Raw genomic sequence first — 22,699 nt, forward strand, 5'->3', positions numbered from 1 at the left:
ACAGAACAATGGAACAGAATGGAAATTCCAGAAATAAATCCACACACAGGTGGGCAACTGATTTTTGTCAAAGTCACAAAAAGAAAAGATAAGCTTTTCAAGAAATGGTAAAAAAAAAAACCAAAAAACAACTTAGATCCATATGTTGCACCTATACTAAAATTGCCTCAAAAAGGATCATAGATCTAAACACAAAACCTAAAACTATGAAACTTCTTAGAGAAAACATAGGAGAAAAATCACTGTAACCTTGAGTTAGGCAAAGATGTCTTAGATATGACACCCTAACCCCAATCCATGAAAGAACGAATTGATAATTGGACTCTTTCAAAATTAAAAATTTCTGCTCTTTAAAAGACACTACTAAGAGAAGGAAAACACAAGCCACAAACTGGGAGAAAATCTTTGCAAAGCATATATCTGACAAAGGACTTGTATGCAGAATCCATAAAGAACTCTCAAAACTTAATTTCAAAAAACAAGCAACTCATTAAAAAATGGGCAAAGGATTTGAACAGACACTTCATCAAAGAAGATATATGGATGACAGATAAGCCCATGAAAAGATGCTCAATAAAAGTTGTCACTAGGGATATGTAAATGGAAATCACAGTGAGACATTATTTTGCACCTGTTAGAATGGCTGAAATTAAAAAGATTAACCACAGGAAGTGTCAGAATGTGGAGCAACTGGAACTCTTATATACTGCTGATGGGAATGTGAAATTATAGATACAACCACCTGGGAAAACAGCTTGGCAGTTTAGCTTAAACGTTCCCACTATCATATGATCCAGCCATTTCACTGCTTCACTTATTCACAGCAATTTTTTTTTTTTTTTTTGCGTTACACGGGCCTCTCACTGTTGTGGCCTCTCCCATTGCGGAGCACAGGCTCCGGACGCGCAGGCTCAGTGGCCATGGCTCACGGGCCCAGCCGCTCCGCGGCATGTGGGATCTTCCCAGACCAGGGCACGAACCCGTGTCCCCTGCATCGGCAGGTGGACTCTCAACCACTGCGCCACCAGGGAAGCCCACAGCAATTTTCTTTGTGATAGACAAAAACTTGAGACACAAATTGTCTGCCGATAAGTAGATAAACAAATTATGGTATAGCCATGCAATGGGATTTCATATACTCTGAAATATAGAGGAATGAACTACTGATATACATAACAATGTGGATTTATCTCAAAATAGTTAGGCTGAATGAAAAAAGACAAAAAAAGCATACATATGATTTCATTTATATAAAGCCCTAGGAAAGGTAAACTAATCTGTAGTGACAGAAAACAGGAATGGTGAGAGGCTGGAGGCCAGGATTACAAAGGACATGAAGAAACTTGGGTCAATGAATATGTTCACTATCTTGATTGTGGTGATGGTTTCATGATATATAAATATGTCAAAACATGGGACTTCCCTGGTGGTCCAGCGGTTAAGACTCCACACTTCCACTGCAGGGGTTGCGGGTTTGACCTCTGGTTGGGGAACCAAGATTCCACATGCTACACGGCACAGCCATAAAATAAATAAATTGTACACACACACACACACACACACACACACACACACACACACACACACACACACACACATACAACAGAACATATCAAATGGTGTAGTTTCTATCAATTATAATTTCTATCAATATAATTTATTTATATTAAAAATATAAACATAAATACACTTTTTTTTTTTTAATACACATTCTTTTAAAAAAGCAGCTATAGTAGTGGTTGGAAGACCAGGCCTTGGAGTCTGGCTGCTTCAGTTGAGTACTACTCCAGCACTCACTTGCCATGGGACCCCCCCCAGCAGGCTACCTGAACTACTGGTGCCTGTTACCTCCTCCGTAAAAGGGAGGAAAGAATGAATTGATCATTGGACTCTTTCAAAATTAAATAACGGAAATTAAATTTTTAAATTAAATAACGGAACATGCTTCAGAGGATCATATTCAAGATTAAATGGCCTAACACATGGAAAGTGTTTGTAACAGTGTCTGGAACACAGGAAGTATCCCATGAATGGCAACCAGCACCTTTCTCACTGAGGTTTGGCACTGGAGTGGGTGGGTCTAACAGGCACATGTTGTTTTTGTTTGCTGTGCATACCCTACTGTGGTTAACTGTTCTTTCCTCATCACCCATTCCACGTGACTCTGGTGGGCTGAAATTCACAGTATCCAGTACACTTGGGGTATGCAGCCTGTAATAGGACTCTATCACCCAGGATGTAGTGATTGGTCCAAGATGTATGAACAGTAACCCAAGCCGGGCCCATCAGAGACCTTTCCTAGGATTTATCAATATTGAGTGTATGACATAAGAAGTCTTTCTTTTTCTTCTGGGCTTTCTAAACTGGCTAATGTAAGCCTAGAGTGATCTGTGCCATGCTCTCCCTGCCTCCCCCACAGGAAAGAAGACTGTTGACAATGGGACAAACGATACAGAGAAAAGCACAGTGGAGACAGGGAGAATCTTAAGGCTATCCTTTGTGCCCCTGGATCTACCCAGACCTGAAGCCAAACCACTCCTTTCCTTGCTGACTTATGAGCTAGTCAATCCTCCTTGGGGCTTTAGGCTGTGTGACCCATTTCCACTGCCTGCAGCTGAAGGTGTCTTACATGACAGAGAGGTGAAGTGAGTTAGCAGCAAAATACTGGAGCTGGAAATCATTTAAAAACCAGGTCTCACTGCTACCAAAGCTCACACATGATTACCATCTCCTACTTGTGGGACCAGAGGGGCATGCTTAGTGATTCAGTATCAAGGGGCTAAGCAGATGGCAGAGGCTATGAACAAGCACCAGGCAAGGGAAGAGCAGTGGCCTGGGCCCTAGAAAGCCTTGACATGAGACCGAGCTTTGAGGGAAACCACTCAGCTCAACACATTTGGGGAATTTGTCTCACCTCAGACCCTTGAAGAGATTCAAGAGACATGACAACAGGACAATGACATATTTATTTACAGTTGGACCAAAAAAAGGCATACAGGCGTCTTTTAATTAAAAATAATGATGATGATGATTTAAAAAGTCAGAAAAATCGATGCTGTTTGAACCCTTTATGAGGAGTCCGTTTCCCCACTCCCCCCAAAAAGAGAATCTCTTAGGGAAAAAATCCAAGATTCGAATGAAGAAGACTCCATTATCATACTCTACTGCTTGGGTTCCCTTTCCTCCAACCTGATTCTTGGTGGACGCCGCTTGGCACTGCGGAGTCGCTGTGAGGCAAGGTTGAGAAGATCACCGGTTTGACTGGTGGAGCTGGTGAGGGCTGCTGGGAGAGTGCGGGGGGAGGGCGGCAGGGAGGGTGGTGTGTTCCTAGCTCAGCCAGCATCCTGAGCTTTGTCTTCCTCAAGGGGCTGCAGCCAGGGTGAGCGGCTGCTACTTGAACCCTAACCCCAGGGTGGGTTTGGTCTCTTGCAGCTTAAGAGCAGACGTCTTGTGACACGCACGGGGGCGGGGGGTGGGTTAGGAGGAGTGGGCGCTGACAGGGGAGCCAGGCCTGCACGTCAGCTCCTCTTTCTTAGGCTCCTTGCCTATTCCTGGGACTCGGGGAAGGAATGACAGAACTTACTTTCCATCTTCCTTCTCGCAACCAGTGTTCTGGGTGTTCCTCAAAGGAGACAAGAACTCAAGACAGGAGGTGGAGGGGAGGGGTCTGGCTAAAAGAGCTGTGTATGGGCACTAAGGCTGGGGGATGTCAGGGAGAGTGCCTCTTCCCAGCCACCTAAAGGAGGGGATCTGCGGTCTCCAGGCCTTGTCCCGCCCTGGAAATGGAGGAGAGGGCCCACCCTAGCACACTCTGCAAAGAGCAGCGACCCCCACAAGGGAGGGGCTGAGGAGCCTCCTGCGGGGTGAGGACCCTCAGCCCAGACACACACACATGGATGCTTGGTTTGGCTCTGGAAACACTTGGCCCTGGATCCAGGGTTTCTTGGCACAAAGACAGTTCATTGCAAGTCTCTCCTCCGGTCCAGAAAACTCTCACTGCTCTGAGCAGGGGCAACTCCTGCTGTCCTGGGGCATTTGGTGCCCAGTACTTCCAGGGGATTTCCTTGTAGCAACCAAGACCTGGGCTCCCAGTGACAAGATGACCGGAGGCCTGGCGGGAAGCCCCACCTCGAGCAGCCCTGGGAGGAGGCTGGGGAGGAGAGAAGAGGGAGGAAAAGGGGCTGGAAGAGGCTGGTTGGCACTGAGGATGCGTGTCCGGGCTGAGCTGTGCTTTGTCGCGGCATCAATGGCGAGGACGGGCAGCAAGAGGCTCCGAAATCTCGCTGGAGCCTGGCAGGCCCGGCGTTTCCTCTTCCAGTTAGTCGTGGGGTGGCCAACAGCCCTGAGGAACTGAGGTGGAGACAGTGACCAGAACCCAGTGTCTTGATGGGTTTATCCATCCTGGATCCATTTGTTAAAAAAACTAAGGAAAAAACTCCAAACCAAAAATAAACCTGAATAAACAGGTCTGAGAGTTCCTGCTGGAGGGATCTTAGCACTGAAGAAAAACAACCCACAAAAAACTCATCCCCAACAGAACTGGAATAAGATGATGAAGAAAAATGCAAGATTTATCTATAGGCCCTCCCGCCCCCTATGCAGCCCCAGGATCCAGGAACACTGTGCCAGGAGTTACATTCCAAACGAGCAGGAGTTATTTTATTTTACGTGCCTGCAGTTCCCCAGGCGGGGTGGCTTCCTGTCCGTGGATGGAGTGGGCCAGGCCACGGTCCACCCCCATCAGTCTATCTTCACAGCAGCGTAGATCTTGCGGACAAACATGTAGGCTGCATAGAAGCCGATGGTGCCCGTGAGAAGCCAGAAGGACAGGACCATGAGGGCCGTGTAGCCAAAGTAGAGGAGAGAGGGAATGAACTCGACGATGTCCAGCTGGGGCATGAGCAGGGGAGAGAAGAGAGGGGACACGCTTAGTGCCAGCCTGCCGTGGCCAACTGGGTGTCCCCCTACCTTCTCACTGATCTCGTGGTGAAGCTGAAGACTGGCAAGGGGAAGGGGCCTGCCCCAGGTGGGCAGCGAGGGGCAGGTGGGTCTCACAGTCACGGTGGACCTTCAGCAGCACCAGGGCCCGTGCACCGCCTTGGATGCTCACCACCACCATGGTAGGTTATTAACCCACTTTACAGATGGGGCACAGTTACACAGCCGGGAAACAGAAGGAGCTGGGATTTGAACCTGGGGCTAGAGGGCTAAGAGCCTAAGGCCCAAATCCATTGACTCAGGACATTTCCTGCGGGGGTAGGAGGGAGTGGGAGTCTTCCTGGGAAGGGCCTGGGAGCTCGCTGGGAGATGGGGCTGACCTCAGGGGCCAGTGCCAGAATGACAAAGGCAGCAATGGCCATAGCTGTCACTTCCTCACTCGCCACAGTCCCCAGAACAGTACAGTGAGACTCCTGGATGCTGGAGCACAGGAAGTGGGGGCAGGAGAGAGGCGTCCAGGGCTCCTGGCTTTAGGAACAGAGAGCCACCATGAGCCTGTCTCAGCCTACAGTCCTCTCCATCTGAGTGCGCTCTGTCACTTTCGTTACTCTCTCATGGGGATTTTTATCTTGCAGCATTTGAACTCCTTTGCAGAGTTCTGAGGCCTGGGCAGGGATGCTAGGGAATCTGGGGTGTGGTGGGGTTTGCTGGGCCAAGTGGAACTAATCTAGGACCTTGGTATCAAGACCTGCCCAGCCCACCAGGGCCTGAGTGGGGCCTGTTCTAGGGCTCATGGGAAGACAAATGGCCACAAAATGCCAGGAGCCCAGAAGAAAACAATAAGGGTCACTGTTTGAGACCGTCTCCCTGAAGTCAAATGTCCTCAAACTAGGGGTGAAGGCCATGTTTTCCAGCTCAACTGCCTATGTCTCCTTTTATGAGCTTTCTTACGGCTGAAGATGGGGTGAAGGTGAGGGGGGAAACAGGGCAGTGGTAAATCCAGTGGTAAAACCAGGAAAGGGATGAGGCAAAAAGGCAGCGCTGGAAAGTTCCTTAGAGTTCAGACAGGCCAAGGCCACCATTTTACAGACAGGGCTCTGGGGCTGGAGGAGGTTTTTAGAGCAGAGAAGAAAGGCTGGGCCACAGGCAGGAAGGGCAGGAGGCTGAAATGTGACCCTTGTGTAGGCGGCTATGGTAGCAGGTTTTGCTTGCCCAACACTGGCTCCTGTCTTCCTTCTTCCTGGTGTCTCGGGTACCCACTCCCTACTTTGTGGTCCTATTGGGGCTGTCGGTCCTAATACAAAACCTAAGCTAGTCAATCGGAGTATGCCATCCTACTGGACATGAAGAACAGTGAGGGATGGCATGTAGCCTGGGCCAATGAGTGTCTTCCCTGGGGTTTATAACATAATGATAGAAGAAAGATGTTCTTTTAGTTCTAGAGCTGCAAAGCTGAGAAAAGGAGACTCTAGGGCTGCTATTGGTCATCCTTCTATTTGTGGAAAGATCCTGCCTACAGATTGAAGCCAAGAAAACACACACAGAGCTGAGGAATAAACACAGAGCCCTGATACCATCTGAGCTGCTGGATCTAACCAAGCCTGAAGCTAGAACTCCAACTTCTTATTAAACTTACATCAGCCAAAACATTCTCTTTTTTGCTTAAGCCAGTTGGGACTGGTTTTGGTCACTTTCCATTCAAAATAGTTCTGATTAATAAGGGCTGTAGAGAAGGGAAATTAGATTTGTTCTGCAGGATTCCAGGAACAAGACTGTGGTCTGAAGACGGAATTTACAGGGAGGCAGATTTCAGTGTGACTTAAGGAAGGCCTTGATAATGACAGGAGCTATCCAAAGAGAATGGGAGCATCAGGAGGGAGTGTCTTCTGTTGCTGGATGTGCCAGGGCAGAGGTCAGCGAGCTTTTTCTTAAAGGACCAGATTATCAATAGTTTAGGCCACGTGGCCTCTGTCAAAACTACTCCACTCTGCCATTGTAGTGTAAAAACAGCCTTGACCATATGTAAATGAACAAGCGTGGCTGTGTGCCAATAAAACTTTGTTTACAGAAGCAGGCCTGCTGGCCCATGGGCTAGATGATCACTTGTTGGGATCGCTGGAGAAGAGGGCAGTCCGCAAACTGGAAGCAGGGGTGCGGCACCGCACTCAAATATCTGGACAGTCCTTTCCAACCTGACGTTTTTGGGAAAGGGAATTCCAAGCTTCACCCAGCTGACCTATGCCTCTAGTGTGGGAATACACCCTGGTTATAAGCAGAGGACTTCTCGGTTTGGGGTCCTGGATACCCAAAGTACAGCGGGTAAAACTGTCTTCAGCGTAAGCTCCAGAGGTAACATGGGGTCCGCCAGAGTGACCCCAGACTCCTCTCAATGGCCCATCTGGTTTGTGTTACACACAAATCTAATAAGCCTGCTGTGGGGATCTGTTTGTATTCTTACTCTTACGTCACTCTTTGGGGACGGTGAGCTCTGTCAGTATAGCCGAGTTCCTAAATCTGGGCGCTAAAGCCTACTTCAGCAGTTTCTGCTTTTACCTTTATTAACTCTTCTCATTTACTTTCATTCTTTCAAGTTACTGTTCTTTTTTTTTTTTTTTTCTGTCATCTTGAGGTGAACACTGTATTAGTCTCTCTTATTTCCTCTTAAAAGCACTGTAAGGTGATATACTCCCTTTAAGTTCTGCTTTGATTGTATCTCACAGGTTTTGCATACAACATTCTCATTGTCATTTATCCTGAAGGCTTTTGTCACCCAAACATACTCTCTTTCCTAAAAAGATTATGTTCTAAGAGCAGTAACAGTTCTAGGATGACTTTGGTCCTCCTCATTCTTGGCAGAAAAGTAAGACTTAGACACTTAGGGTTTTTCCCCAGCACCCTCCCCGCCACAATCCTGCCCTGAAAGGGCTAGGGGGCTCCCTCATGCAGGGTGGTACCTTGTTAACAAAATAAAAGATGGCATAGACCAGGACATAGAATGCAGATCCCCCGGAGACTAGGAAATTCCTCCACCACCAGCGGTAATCCTGAGGAGGAAACAGAGAAGGGTCATAGCTGTCTCCAGGCAGAACCTCTTCCCCAAGTTTCAGAGCTGCCTGAGGAACTAAAGACCCTGGGTAAGAACTGTAATATTTGGGGTGATGCGAAGCTTTTTATACCTTGACTGTGATGGTGGTTACACAACTGTAGGCATCTCTAAAAACTTACAGAACTGTAGATTAACAAGGGTGAACTTTACTGTTTATAAATTATATCTCAATTTAAAAAAATCAGCAACAACAAAAGAACATTATTAACAACATTAGCATTTCTTGAGCAAACGCTCACCACGTGCCACATATTGTTCTAAGTGCTCTATGTGAATCAGCTCATTGAGTCTTCGCAGCAGCCCTGTGAGCTAGGCCCGGAAGGCACACGGAGGTTAAACGACTGCCCGAGATCCAGAGCTACTAACAGAGGAGCCAGCGTTTCAGCTCAGGCTGTCTGTCCCAGAGCCCTTGTTTTGCCCATCAAGAGCTAGTCCCCACATGGAGGGCAGGTCACCCAAACTGCATCAGCTGTTGAAGAAACCACTACTGGAGTGGACTCAGTACTGACGAGTCTACTGTCGTTAGGTCGTGGTGACTTCCCTGCAAGAAGTGAGGTACATGCCCAAGACCTCATGGCCAGAAGAGGCAGGACCACACGAGAAACCCAGACAGCCTCACTGATCCAATTCAATACTGGACCCAGCTGCCCCCACCCCAAACTGCTGGCCCAATTCCCCTCACCTCTGCACACAGCTGGAAGTATACCATGACGATGCTGATTTGCGAACAGGACACCACCAGGATGATGAAGACGAGGAACAGGAAGCCGAAAAGGTAATAGAACTGATTCTCCCAGATTGCCTGTGGATATACCGCAGCCGGCCTTCAGGTAGCCTGCCCCCACTCCCCTGGCATTCCCTGCTTGTGCTCGGGAACTCCATCCCTTAGTCAGGACTGGCAGGATTGGAGACACCATCATGACACCACTGGGGCCTGCGAGCCTGGCTCGTGGCTGACTGGTCTCTCCTCCCTGGAGCAAAGGGTTCCTAGGGAGGGGCTGGGGCATGGCTGATCCTGAGATGGGTGGCCCCCGCCTGAACTCAGCAGCTTGCGGAAAATAATGAATCCCACCCCAATCAAAATTACACGGCAGCCGCCACGACCTGGGGCAGCTCACCACGTGCCAGGCATAGTGTTACGTGCTTTACGTACACCACCACGTGTCAGCCTATGAAAGCATGCCATTTTACAGTGAAAGACATCACGGTTCAGAGAGGCTGGTGATTGGCCCAGTGTCACACAAACAGAACAGATGTAGACTCCCTGCCCAGGCAGCCAACCCGTCCTAGGCAGGGCTGGGTGGGCGAGGGGGTCTCAGTAGGGACAGGCTGGGCCACTCCAGAGGAGTGGATGCTTGTCCAGCACTGACTTATTGCAAGACCCTCCCTCCATGCTAGGCGCTGAGCTGGGTCAGCTGGACTTAGATGGCTCTGAAGAACTGTTCTGCCAACTTTCATCTTGGCATGCCTGGGAGAGGAGTAATCATCATTACAACAGCAGCTACAAGTTAACAAGCATTTCCTGAATGCCAGGCGCTGTGCCTTTTATAGACGTTATCACGTTCCAGCCTCATGATGATCCTGGGAATTAGGCATCATCCCCCCACTTTCCTAGGAGTTTTGAGTAACTTAGGTAAAGACACGTAGGGACCCAGAAGTCAAAGCAGACGCAACAATGATATTAATAATGGTGGTGACTGACTGCAACACTGCTAAAGCAGCCAAAGCAGCTTCTGTTTACTGAGCCCTTCCCACACCAGACCCCGTACATGTGGCACATCTCACGTACCCTTCCAAGCTGTCCCGAGAGGCAGGACTGTTACCCTATTTTAGGGCAAAGAATGGGGGCTCTGAGAGGCTAAAAGGTCTGTCTGAAATGTCACAGGCGGTAAGAGGCAGAGCACCTAAGTGGAGGGGTAGGGACTAGGCTAGTGCGGGTGAAGGTGAGGGGTGGGGAGCAAGTGGCAGTACTCACACTGAAGATGAAGAAAAGCTCGATGAACATGGCGCCAAAGGGCAGGATCCCAGCCATGAGAATGCTGCAGAGAACGGGAGGGTTAACACTGCTGGGAGACCTGGGCCGCTGGAAGCTTCGGGCTCCCTCCTGAGCCAGCAAGACTGAGAATGCTTCCACTGTCTGGTGGGTCTAAATCTTTCGGCATGCTTTTGTACCATTATAGCCTCTCAAGAGGTGGGCATCATTCTCCCTATTTTATAGATGGGAAAACTGAAGTACAGAGAGGTGGCGCGACTTGCCCAAGGTCCAAGGTAGTCTTTACCTGTCACCCTGCACCTTTCCACTCCACCCCTTCCCTGGCCAACACCGAGTCTGGCTACAACTTGGTCCTCTCTATCTTGGAGTGAAGCTAAGCTTTCAGGAAGTCTACTAGAGCCAGCCGGGGCTGCAGGAGCACCTGTCATAGCCCCCACAGGGGGAGGGTACCCCTGTCCATGTCTTTCCAAGGAGATGGCTCAGGGGAACGTTGGCCTTGCCTACTCCAGAAGCCCCCGCCCGGCCCTTGCCGGAGACTCACCCCACGAATCGGTTCATGTACCACCGCTGCTCAGGGATCTGCCGGGGAATCTGGTTGGTGCGCACAGGGTTGTCATATGGCTGCTTGCGGAAGCCGAAGTAGTAACCCAGGTAGACAAGGGGCAGGGAGATTCCGAACCACATGCATAGCAGGGCCACCATGGTGGGGAAGGGCACCTGTGGGCACAGCACCGTGAGGCTCCACAAGCCCTGAAGCCCAGGCTGGGGTCGTGCAGGGGGAGGGGGGACCTTCTGGGTCCCAGGGCAGGAAGGGCACAGCAGGACCACCATGGTGGGGAAGCTCCTGCAGACACGCCCCCCCCACAGGGCTCCTGGCCAGACTGTCCTGGGGCTGACCCCAGCCCTGGGAAAAGCAGAGGGCAGATGGAGGGCCAGTTGAGCCATGAAGTGAAGGAACCACGCATCCTACAGGAGCTTGTCACCAGGGAGGACGTGGGGAAAGAACAAGGAAGGAGGGGCTGAGAGCATGAAGGGGAGAGGAAGGGCCGGAATGAAGAGAAATTACGTGTGGTCTGTTAAGTGGAAACGAAGGGGAAAATACAGAAGTGCACAAATAGTGCGTTCCCAATTTCGCTCAATGAAAACACCACAATATACCACGAAGTGAAAAAAGCAGGATATGAAACTGTATGTAGAGAGCTCCATTTTAATAGAAACACCCCAACTTACACGCATACATGGCTGGCGAGGCCCGCACCAAAAGGTTAACAGCACCCCCTCACATGGAGTATGGGGCTTTGGAACTGATTTTTCATTTGTTTCTAAATTCCCCTCTGCACAGTCTGAGGTTTTTACAACTCACACAAAATGGAAGAAATGAATTAATCTTTGTAAAGTGTTCAGAACAATACTTATTCCAAAGTAAGCACTATAAAAATGTTTGCTATTAGTTTATAATTTTACGATTACATTATTCCATTTTAAATATATCTAAAAAGAGGTTAAAAGACTGCAAAAACAGGGAATTCCCTGGCAGTCCAGTGGTTAGGACTCTGCACTTCCATTGCAGGGGGCACGTTTCCTTTCTAAAATTTCTGCAATGAGTGTTTATAGTGAGCAGCTGGTAACTGGGAGAAAAATGTTGAGAGAGAGAAGGGAGACAGGTATAAAAAAGAGGAAGTGAGAGGAAGAGCATGACCCTGTCTTTCCTGAGGGCAGCTCCCTGGACCGCCGGGAAGGACCCAGTCCTCCGGCAGCCCGGACTGCAAGCCTCACCCAAGCACCTTCTGTGGGCACCTGCCAGTGGAGGGGAGGCCGTTCTCTCCGCTGAGGCCGGGATGGCAAACACCTGCCCCACCTCTCCCGCAGCTAACCCATCAAGACCATCTCCCCACCCCCAGCTGAGTCCACAATCCTCACGGGGGGCTGGTGCTGAGCTCGGGGCAGGGACACTAGGAGGAGAGCGTTGTTTTGGGAGACTGACCTCATCAAGTCATACCAAGCAGCTTTCCCTTGGTTGAGACGAGGGAAATTCCCCAGTTGGCCCCTGGACTGTGGAAATCTCCCTTTAGAGAAGTGAGCTTTGGTCAGCTGTGTGAAAGAGCCCACAGGAAGGGCAAGACAGATGGATGCATAGGGATGGAGAAAACGTGGCCAGCCCTCTGGGGCTTCAGAAAAGGGAAGGAAGCAGCAGGAAGTGACCTGCAGGAATGGGCCTGAGCACAGCTGGCCCTCCCTTGCTGGGGAGGGCACTTACCGCCCCTGATGAGTGCTTTCCCCAGATGAAGCAATTCAATACGAAGCAGATGCCAAAAACCACGCCAGGGTACAATGTCGCCGTCTGGAAGCAAGAGAGACCAGGCTGGGGAGCTGTATCTAGGGAGAGCTCCCACCTGCCCCATCAGGGCTCCCCGACTAGAGGTTCTCAAGCCCTCCCTGTCCTGTAGGACTCAGCTCAAGGATAAACCCTTCCAGAAAGCATTCCCTGACCCCCAGACTAGGCAAGCCTCCTGCTCTCTGTCCTTTTGGATCCCTGAACCGCACCGTCCTCGCCCTCATCCGTGTTCGTAATCATGTGCTGTTGTTACCCCCACAGACATAAGCTCTTGGGAGGATCAGGTCCTGCTCACTGATGTGTTCCCAGCACTCAGAGCACAGTAGTGTTCAATAAGCATTTGTTGAATAGGAATGATCAAATAAAAGTTTTACTAAACACGTAGGTCTGGGCCTCAACCCAAACTGTCCAGAGTGGTGGGTAAGCTTTAACTGAGTCTTAGGGGCGGTGGGTGCTCGCCTCCACATGAATCCATCATCTCACCCAATCCTCACTACAGGCCTAGATGGGAAGCACTGTCACTACCCCTTTTCAAGAAGAGGACAGAGGCCCAGTAACGTTAAATACCCCACACCCCAACTTCACACAGTCAGTTAAGGGTGGAGCAGAGATTCAAACCCAGGCAGTCTGACTCCAGAGGCCCTGCTCCTGACGCCCTGCGGTGTATTCTATCCAGTCAAGACTTCTGCGGCTGGGGCTCAGGCACTGGGAACCAAAGCCCTAGACCTACAGTGGAGCCTCCTTTACTACTGCGGCTGCCGGAGCACCCAAGAGGGTCTGCCCGTGACGCCTGAGGCTCCCTGCAATCTGGTGCTCAGCTTCACGGCCAGTTTTTTACCTTTAGCCTGTAGCCTCCCACACCCACTAACTGGCCACTGCTCTCCACGTCCCTGACCCCGGGCCTTCATGAGGTAGAGTCATCAGCATCTCAGGGGTCTGCCGTCTGAGTGCCAGTGCTGAACCAGTGGCCTTCTGTATACAGTCTCCTTCCAACCACACAACGACCTGAGACTTAGGTGCAACCAGTCCCCACTGGAGAGATGGGGAAACCGAGGCTCAGAGGGCTGGTCAAGGTTACCAACCAAGGAAATAACGGAGCCAGGACTGGGATCCCGGAGATTCCAGAACCTGAGGCCTCCTTGCTGGCTGCTTCCATCCAGTTGAAACCCTCCTCTCCGAGGCCCAGCTCAAATGTCATTTCCCCCCTTCCTGTGTGTTCCTACTTTACTCTGCTGTGTAGCAGAGAACTCCTCGTCTGTCCTCCTGGCTGAAATGTATGGACTGAGCACTGTGCTAGATACCAGGAAGAACAGGAAAAATGTTCAGACCCATAAATGGAGAACAACATAAGTGGCACTCATAGGCACAAGGCTCTGCCCAGGCCCCCCTGGGGTGCCAAGGGGGACCCTGAAGTTAGAATCGGTGCGGGAGGAAGAGTGACCCCGGACCTAAGACTTAGCTGCCCACGCAGAGGCTGGAGGAGAGAAGAGCAGTTGTATGCCTGCACGGCTGCGGCTGCAGCAGAGGCCCGCCTGTGGAGCGATGCAGAGCTCCACACCAGGGAAGGGTCAGAATCTTGCAGGGAAACTGAGGAGGCCTAGGACGGCCAAGGGCCCAGGCAGGAGGGAAAGATGCCTGAACCTGGGCAGGAGTCCTGGGGATGGAGATGGGAAGGAATTCGTGGACTATCTGGCAGGAGAACCATCCACACTTGATGTATGAGAGGAGGCGGGGGCGCTAGTGAGTAGGAGGAAGAAGGGGAGCCACCCAGGTGACTGCCTTGGGGGCCCGGGTGGATGATGGTGCCACTGGATGCAGGGAGCAGGTTTGGGGCAGAGAGACGGGGTTTGCCGTGGCACCAGTACAGGGAGACTTGGAGGGTATCTGGTGGGAGACCTCATCAGGGAAGTCTCACCAGGTGAGGAGAGGGCTGGGTTTTACAGCTCTGAAGATCCCTGGGTCTTAGCACACAGTAGCCTGAGAAAAACACCTGATGTGTCAAGAATTTAGGAAACTCTTTTTGATCTTTCTAGAACAACCACTGTCACAGCTCTTCTATACTGAGGGCTTATTAACTGCCAGGGGTATTTGCCAGAGCTGGGATAGCCTGAGTTCCCCTGCTCTTTTGATAGCTGTGAGAATGGTTTCAGAAGGCCTGGGTCTAGAGGCTTCTCTGAATTTGGCACCAGGGGTTTCCCTGGTCCTCTAAGGGCTCACTTGCTCTGGGAGAAGGGGCTCAGGGCTCCCTGGGAGGCAGGGTCCACTCCCAGGCATCCTCTGGTTTCTGTGGTCTTTTCTGCTGCCAAGAACTCTCCTCACCACCAGGAGGACAGTGAACACCAGAAGCTGACCTTATTGAAGAGGCACAGAGGCCCCAAAGTCTGGAAAACAGGCTGACGGTGACGTGGGGCCTGGCTTCTCCCACCCCTGGCAGGTAATTCTCTCCTTACTCTGCTGGGTAGGGTGTTCTCACAGCTGCCCTGCTGATCAGGTTTTGACCTTAAACTTTGACACCTGGGATGGTGTCTAAATCCTGTTATTCTGAATCCCCTATTTCTTCTTGTGCTTGAGCCATGGGACAATGTAGGCTAAAAATCATCTAAGTTCAATTCCCTCTTTTCATGGATGCGGCTACTAAGGCCTCAGAGGTAAGCACCCAGGGGTGAGAGCCCAGCTCTCCTGGCCCTTGGGTGTGCTCCTCCCACCCATCAGGCTGCTGCCCAGCACCTGGCCCTAAACCCCCACCAGAGCCTGCTTATGCTGCTCTCGAGGAGCCCAGGAGGAAGCTTCTTGGCCTCGCAAGAACACGGGGAGGAGGGTTGGGACACTTACACAGAAGGCTCCTTTCTTCCACCGATGGCCTTTTAGAGTGCGGTACAGACGGCCGGCGGAAAATCCACCAAACACCCTGTGGGGAGATGGAAGGGATCCACACCAAGGGGACCTGTTAGCTGCAGTGCAGGCAGCCGGCGCCAGCCCTGGGACCCCACTCATGCACACGTACCCCATGAACATGAAGAGGAAGCAGGCCGTGGTCATGAGAGCTCCCCGGCTGGAGGGTGACAGCATCCCAAGCATGGCCACAACTGAGGAGGGAGGGGCAAGAGAGGGAAAGTCAGGGTGTCTAGGCCCCAAGGCCCAGTGGTGGGCTGGCTCACAGGGCCCCAGGGCAGGTGAGGCTAGATGAGGCTCCCTACTCCCTCTCCCTACTTTACTGGAGAAGACTGGGTCTTAGTTGGGGTTCAGAGGGGTGCAGCAGTTGCTGGGCCATGGCTGGCTGCGTCTTTTTCTTTTTTAAAAAAATTTATTTGATTTTAATTTATTTTTGGCTGTGTTGGGTCTCTGTTGCTGCACGGGCTGTCTCTAGTTGCGGGGAGCGGGGGCTGCTCTTCATTGCAGTGCTCGGGCTTCTCATTGCGGTGGCTTCTCTTGTTGCGCAGCACAGGCTCTAGATGCGCGAGCTTCAGCAGTTGTGGCTCGAGGGCTCTAGAGCGCAGGCTCAGTAGCTGTGGCGTGTGGGCTTAGTTGCTCCGCGGCATGTGGGAATTTCCCGGACCAGGGCTTGAACCCGTGTCCCCTGCATTGGCAGGCGTATTCTTAACCACTGTACTACCAGGGAAGCCCCATGCATCTTAATGGTAATGGCCAGCCCACAGAGCACTTGCAACCAACCAGGCACTGAGCTGAGAGCATTACGAATGCCAGCTCACTGAATCTACCTCATCAGCTATCTGAGGTGGTTAGTTCCCACATTCCTTAGATGAGGAAACTGTGGCTCACGAGGTTAAATGAGAGGCTCACAGAAGTTAAATGACTTGTCCAAGGTCACAAAGCTTGGAGGCATGAGGCTGAGACAGAAATTTAGGCAGATAAGTTGCTAAGAGATTAGATTTTGAAAGTTCTCATCACAAGAAAAAAAAATTGTAACTATGCGAGGTGATGGATATTAACTAAACTCACTATGGTAATCATTTTGCAATATATACATATAATATCAAATCATTATTTTGTATACCTTAAACTAATACAGTGTTATATGTCAGCAAAAAAAAAAGTTAAAATGGTTAAAAAAAAAAATTTAGGCAGATTGATTTCAGAACTGCCTGTAACTACTATATATTCATTTTTGGGGGTGTTTTCTGAGAAAAAAGACCTGATTCCAGTCCTAATCCTGGTGCTGAAATGGGTAAGTCACTTAATGCCTGGCTGCAAAAGGAGGCCAACCTCAGAGTGCTGATATATGGCTTCATTGGTGGTGTGGATGTCGGGGGCTATCGATGGTGCTGGCAAGATCTGAGGAGGAGCAAATCACCAGGGCCTGTGGCTGAGAGGACCAGCCCTCTTGCTGGGATGGACGGCTCTGTCTGGCCCAGAGATGTTGACATGCCCCCCTGCCCCAGGAAGGGAAGCCCACCCTTTTCTCAGACTCAGGCCTGTGCTGCGCTGGTGAGCACAGCTCACCCTCCCCAAACCCCCAGCCCACCTCCACCCCTGCCGGGCTTACTCACAGATGACGATGAGGATCATGCAGAAGAGCTGAATGCCCGAGCCCAGCAGGGAGCTGAGGATCATGGGGTACTGGGGGGGCCTGAAGACGTCGCCATGCACTAGCTTCCACCCGGACTCTTCCATCGTGTCTTCCTGCAGCAAAGGGCCAGAAAGCGAGGCTCTTCTTGGGCTCTGGAGAAGGCAGCTCCTGCAGGGACCACCCCCAAGGACCCACATCCTTGACCAGGGCTGAGGGTCCCTCAGGTGTCAACCAGCTCCACTCTGACACAGGAGTATAAGTGACATGAGAACGTATATCCCAGAGAACTGTCACACGGAAAAAGGAGGGTACAAACATGGGCTTACAGCTATACAAAAGGAAAATCTCCTCCCCACATTCCACAAACCAAATGCATGGAAAAATAATGTAAACCAGCACACTAAAATGTTAACTGTGATAGTTTTTGAGTGGTGTCTTTAGAAGCAAGTTATTATTTTTTTAACTGATTATAAAAGTAATATAGGCACACCTTATTTTATTGTGCTTCATTTTACAGCACTTCGCAGATACTGTATTTTTTACAAATTGAAGGTCTGTGGCAACCTGCATCAAGCAAGTCTATTGGCGCCATTTTTCCAACAGCATTTCCTCATTTTGTGTCTCTGAGTCACATTTTAGTAATTCTCACAACATTTCAAAATTTTTCATTATATCTGTTATAGTGTTCTGTTATCAGTGATCTTTGACTTTACTACTGCAATTGTTTTGGGGTGCCGTGACCCATGCCCATATAAGATGGCAAACTTCATCAGTAAACGTGTTCTGATTGCTCCACCAACCAGTTGTTCCCCCATCTCTCTCCCTCTCCTCCAGCCTCCCTATTCCCTGAGACATAACAATATTGAAATCAGGCCAATTAATAACCCTACGCCTCTAAGTGTGTAAGTGAAAGGAAGAGTTGCCTGTCTCTCACGTTAAATCAAAAGCTAGAAATGATTAAGCTTAGCAAGGAACACGTGTCACAGGCTGAGATTCCTGAAAAAGAACTCTTTCACCAAATAATTAGCCAAGTTGTGAATGCAAAAGAAAAGTTCTTGAAAGAAATTAGAAGTGCTACTCCAGTGAATACAGGAATGATAAGAAAGCAAAACAGCTTTATTGCTGTTATGGAGAAAGTCTGAGTGGTCTGGATAGAAGATCAAACCAGCCACAACATTCCCTTAAGCCAAAGCCTCATCCAGAGCAAGGCCTAACCCTCTTCAATTCTATGAAGGCTGAGAGAGGTGAGGAAGTGGCAGAAGAAAAGTCTGAAGCTAGGAGAGGTTGGTTCATGAGGTTTAAGGAGAGAATCCCATCTCCATAACATAAAAGCGCAATGTAAAGCAGCAAGTGCTGATGTAGAAGGTGGCTACACTAAACATCAGATATTCCATGTAGACGAAACAGCCTTCGATTGGAAGAAGATGCCATCTAGGACTTCCATAGCTAGAGAGGAGAAGTCAATGCTTGGCTTCAAAGCTTCAAAGGACAGGCTGACTCTCATTAGAGGCTAATGCAGCTGGTGATTTTAAGTTGAAGCTGATGCTCATTTACCACTCCGAAAATCCTGGGGCCCTAAAGAATTATGCTAAATCTACTCTGCCTGTGCTCTAGAAATGGGGCAACAAGCCTGGATGATAGCACATCTGTTTACAATATGATTTACTGAATACTTTAAATCCACTGTTGAGACCTACTGCTCAGAAAGATTCCTTTCAAAATATCACTGCTCATTGACAATGCGCCTGGTCATCCAAGAGTTCTGCTGGAGATGTACAATGAGATTACTGTTATTTTCATGCTTGCTAACACAACATCCATCCTGCAGCCCATGGATCAAGGAGTCATTTTGACTTTGCAGTCTTATTATTTAAGAAATACATTTCATAAAGCTATAGCTGCCATAGAGTGTGATTCCTCCGATGCATCTGGGCAAAGTAAACTGAAAACCTTCTGGAAAAGATTCACCATTCTAGATGCCATTAAGAACATTCGTGATTCATAGGAAGAGGTCAAAATATCAACATTAATAGGAGTTTTGAAGAAGCTGATTCCAACCCTCATGGATGGAATTGTGGGGTTCAAGACCTCAGAAGAAGAAGTAATTGCAGATGCAGTGGAAACAGCAAGAGAACTAGAATTAGAAGTGGAGCCTAGGGCTTCCCTGGTGGCGCAGTGGCTGGGAGTCCGCCTGCCGATGCAGGGGACGCGGGTTCGTGCCCCGGTCCAGGAGGATCCCACGTGCCAAGGAGAGGCTGGGCCCATAAGCCATGGCCGCTGGGCCTGCGCGTCCGGAGCCTGTGCTCCGCAGCGGGAGAGGCCACAACAGTGAGAGGCCCGCGTAACGCAAAAAAAAAAAAAAAAAAAAAGAAGTGGAGCCTAAAGATGGGACTGAATTGCTGCCATCTCATGATAAAACTTCAACGGATAAGGAGTTATTTCTTACAGATAGGCAAAGAAAGTAGTTTCTTGAGATGGAATCTACTCCTGGTGAAGATTTGTGAAGATAGTTGAAATGAAAACATAGGATTTAGAGTATTACATAAACTTGGTTGATAAAGCAGAGGCAGGGTTTGAGAGAACTGACTCCAATTTTGAAAGAAATTCTGCTGTGGGTAAAATGCTATCAAACAGCATTGCATGTTTACAGAGAAATTGTCCATGAAAGGAAGAGTCAATTGATTTGGCAAATTTCACTGCTGTCTTATTTTAAGAAATCGCCACAGCCACGCCAACCTACAGCAACCAACACCCTGATCAGTCAGCAGCATCGACACTGAGGTGAGATGCTCCACCAGCAAAAACATTAGGACTTGCTGAAGGCTCAGATGATGGTTAGCATTTTTAGCACTAAAGTATTTTTAAATTAAGGTATTTTTTTATACATACTGCTACTGCACACTTAATAGACTGCAGTATAGTATAAGCATAAGTTTTATATGTACTGGGAAACCAAAAAATTTGTTTGACTCCCTTTACTGTGATAATCACTTTATTGTGATGGTCTGGAACTGAGCCCGCAATATCTCTGAGGTATGTCTGTATGTGCTCTTACTTGTGTAATAAGTAAAAAAATTTTTTTGATATATGGCATGATATTCAAATGAACAAAAAGTAGTAAATGAGTATTGTAGACAATTTTTTAAAAATCCAGAAAGACTGAACAAAAAATATAAAACTCATAAACATTCATAGATTAAAAAATAAATCAGAAAGATAGAGAAAATGATTTATATACTTAATAATACCGCTGTTTTGACATATTTCCTTCAGTCCTTTATGTACATGTGCATATGTATATCTAATTTTTAACAATAAAATACTGTATTTCCTGTGTAACAATACTTTGTTATTTTAAGCTGATGTATGATCATGAGCATTTCCTTATGTCAATAAACACTCTCTACAATTACTATTTTAATGTTTGTACAATTTTTCATTGTATGGCTGTACCATAATATAACCAATCCATTATTATGGAATATCAGGCAATTTCCAGTTTATTTAAATGATAAAAAAGGCTGCAATAAATATTTCTAGACCAAATTTTCTTTTTTTAGACCAAATTTTTGTGGTTTTAATGCTTTCCTTAGGAAAATTCTAGAAGATAGTGTATCAAAACAAGTTAACTAGGACTTCCCCGGTGGTCCAGTGGTTAAGACTCTGTGCTTCCACTGCAGGGGGTGCGGGTTCGATACTTGGTTGAGGAACTAAGATCCCACAGGCCGCACCAACAGTTAAAAGTGCAGCCACATGTTAAAAACAAAACAAACAAACAAGCTAACTATTTGGCAGTTCATGATATGTGCTGCCAATCAATAACTTTTCAGAAATCTCCTAGTTTACACTTGCACGGGTGGCATGAAAAGGTGCTTATCTCACATTAACCCTGCCGGCAATTAGTACTATGTGTACGAATCTGTGCTAATTCGAAGGTCCAAAACTGTCTTCTCATGACTGTTGGACACTGCACGTTGGGGGCTTATCCCTGAGGTAAAAACAGTTTTTCACATGTTTACTGGCCATGTATGGTTCCTTGTCTGTAAATTTTTTGTTCATTATCACATTAGGGATTTTAGTGGTTTTTTTTTTAGAGATTTTATACCATTTCTTTTAACTATCATCTTTTTAAAAATTAGTTGCATATATTGTTTGCCATTTCACTTTTCTGTTGTTTACATATCTTAACATGCAGGATTAAGGTAAAATTAATCCAGTTTTCTTTCTGTGATTTCTTCCATTGTTTTTACGCTTAGAAATTAGAAAGCCTTATCCCCATCACTTTGGGTCATTAAACATTTTGTTTTCCTTTTCAATATTTGGTTTACGCTATGAATGATAACACACACACACACACACACACACACACACACACACACACACACACACACACACACACACACACACACACACACAGAGGCACGTGCGTGCATGTGCGCGTCCTGGTCTGGTAGGCCCAGAGCCCCACTGCTAGACTGCCCTCCCTCTGCAAGTCCATCCCTCCCCAGCCATGACCTCGTACAATGTCATCCTCCTTATTATAGTTGGCGATATCCTTCCGGAGGGTCCGAATGATAATCATACTCAGGATGCCTGAAACAAACAGGGGCGGGGAAGAAGAGGAGTCGTCAGCACGGCCATCTGAGTCTTCTGTGCTGCTTGCCCTCCGGGCACACGTGGCTTCCTCTAGTGGGAACTGGCTATGCAGCCGCCTCAGGTTCTCTCCTGGGCATAGCTCCACCCCAGCTACAGGGCAGGGGAAACAGAGGGTCACCCCCCAAGAGGGGAAGAATGAGCTGCTGGGATGGGCGGAGGCAGTCACAGGACACCGCTTGTATTCCAGGGAGAACAGCATCCCAGCTCCTCCAGGGCTTGGTCCTTCCAGCCTCTCCAGCCTCACCTCCTCCCAGGCTCGCCTCTCACTTGCCTCTGGTTATTTGTTGCTTTTAGTTATCAGGTCACAGCCCCATCTCTCTCTCACCTGCGTGCCTGTAACACAGGCTGTTCCCTTTACCCGAATGCCCCACTCTGTCCTGACTCCTACTCACACTTCAAAACATCTTCTCTTCTCAACACCCCAAACAGCTCAGAGGCACCCCCGTTTGTACTTGCACAGCACCCTGTTTACCTATCTAGGCAGCACAGGGTAGTGGTTAAGACAATGGGTTGTAGGACCGTGAGCTAACTTAACACTTTTTGGCTTAGCTCACGGGGCTGCGAGGATGGGGATGCATTTAAGTGTTATTAGCACAGCAGCTGGCCCCTGGGTAAATGTTTAATAAAGACAGCATTATCTTTACTTCTCCTGATACTGAAACGATCAGTTTCATTCTACCTCTGACAACCACCCTCACCCTGCTCAATGCCCTCTTGCCATCTGGCTTCTCACCAAGCCTGTCTCACTGCAGGGCCGTGGCCCTTGCTGGAACCGTCTTTCCCTAGGTCTCTGAATGGCGGCTCCTCATTCAGAGACGTCTTCTCTAAAGCAGCCTTCACCCTCTCCTCAACAGCCATGCATATGCTTCACAGCACTTAGCACTATCTGGAACCCTACTACTTCTGTGCTTTTCTGTCTCTCTCCTGCCACCAGAATACAGACCGTGAGGGCAGAGACTGGGTTGGGCTTGCTCAACACCATATCCAGCACGCGGCATGGGGCCCAAACAGGATGAGCAATGCCGAAACACTGTTGAATGAGTCAGTGAAGGTGTGCGTGAAGAGGCGGCGCAGCCTTCCCCTAGGGAGCTCTCCAGAGTAGAGGGTGAATCTTGTTTACCTCTGTGTACTGATGCCTTGCAC

General features: G+C 48.8%; 1 protein-coding gene across 1 annotated transcript in view; it reads right to left on the reverse strand.

Annotated features, from left to right (window-relative positions):
- Positions 1-2,947: 2,947 nt before the first annotated feature.
- Positions 2,948-22,699, reverse strand: part of TM9SF4 (transmembrane 9 superfamily member 4) — a 56,671-nt gene continuing 36,919 nt past the window's right edge. The window contains exons 9-18 of the mRNA XM_004272704.4: positions 21,423-21,493; positions 16,881-17,013; positions 15,377-15,458; positions 15,205-15,280; positions 12,295-12,378; positions 10,579-10,754; positions 10,020-10,083; positions 8,727-8,846; positions 7,893-7,982; positions 2,948-4,890 (exon numbers count right to left, since the gene is read on the reverse strand). Of these exons, the coding sequence (XP_004272752.1) occupies positions 4,741-4,890; positions 7,893-7,982; positions 8,727-8,846; positions 10,020-10,083; positions 10,579-10,754; positions 12,295-12,378; positions 15,205-15,280; positions 15,377-15,458; positions 16,881-17,013; positions 21,423-21,493 (1,046 nt within the window). The 3' untranslated portion in view covers positions 2,948-4,740. The remainder of the gene's footprint in view (positions 4,891-7,892; positions 7,983-8,726; positions 8,847-10,019; positions 10,084-10,578; positions 10,755-12,294; positions 12,379-15,204; positions 15,281-15,376; positions 15,459-16,880; positions 17,014-21,422; positions 21,494-22,699) is intronic.

Source organism: Orcinus orca, chromosome 16, assembly GCF_937001465.1.
Source record: "Orcinus orca chromosome 16, mOrcOrc1.1, whole genome shotgun sequence".
NCBI classification, from domain to species: Eukaryota; Metazoa; Chordata; class Mammalia; order Artiodactyla; family Delphinidae; genus Orcinus; species Orcinus orca.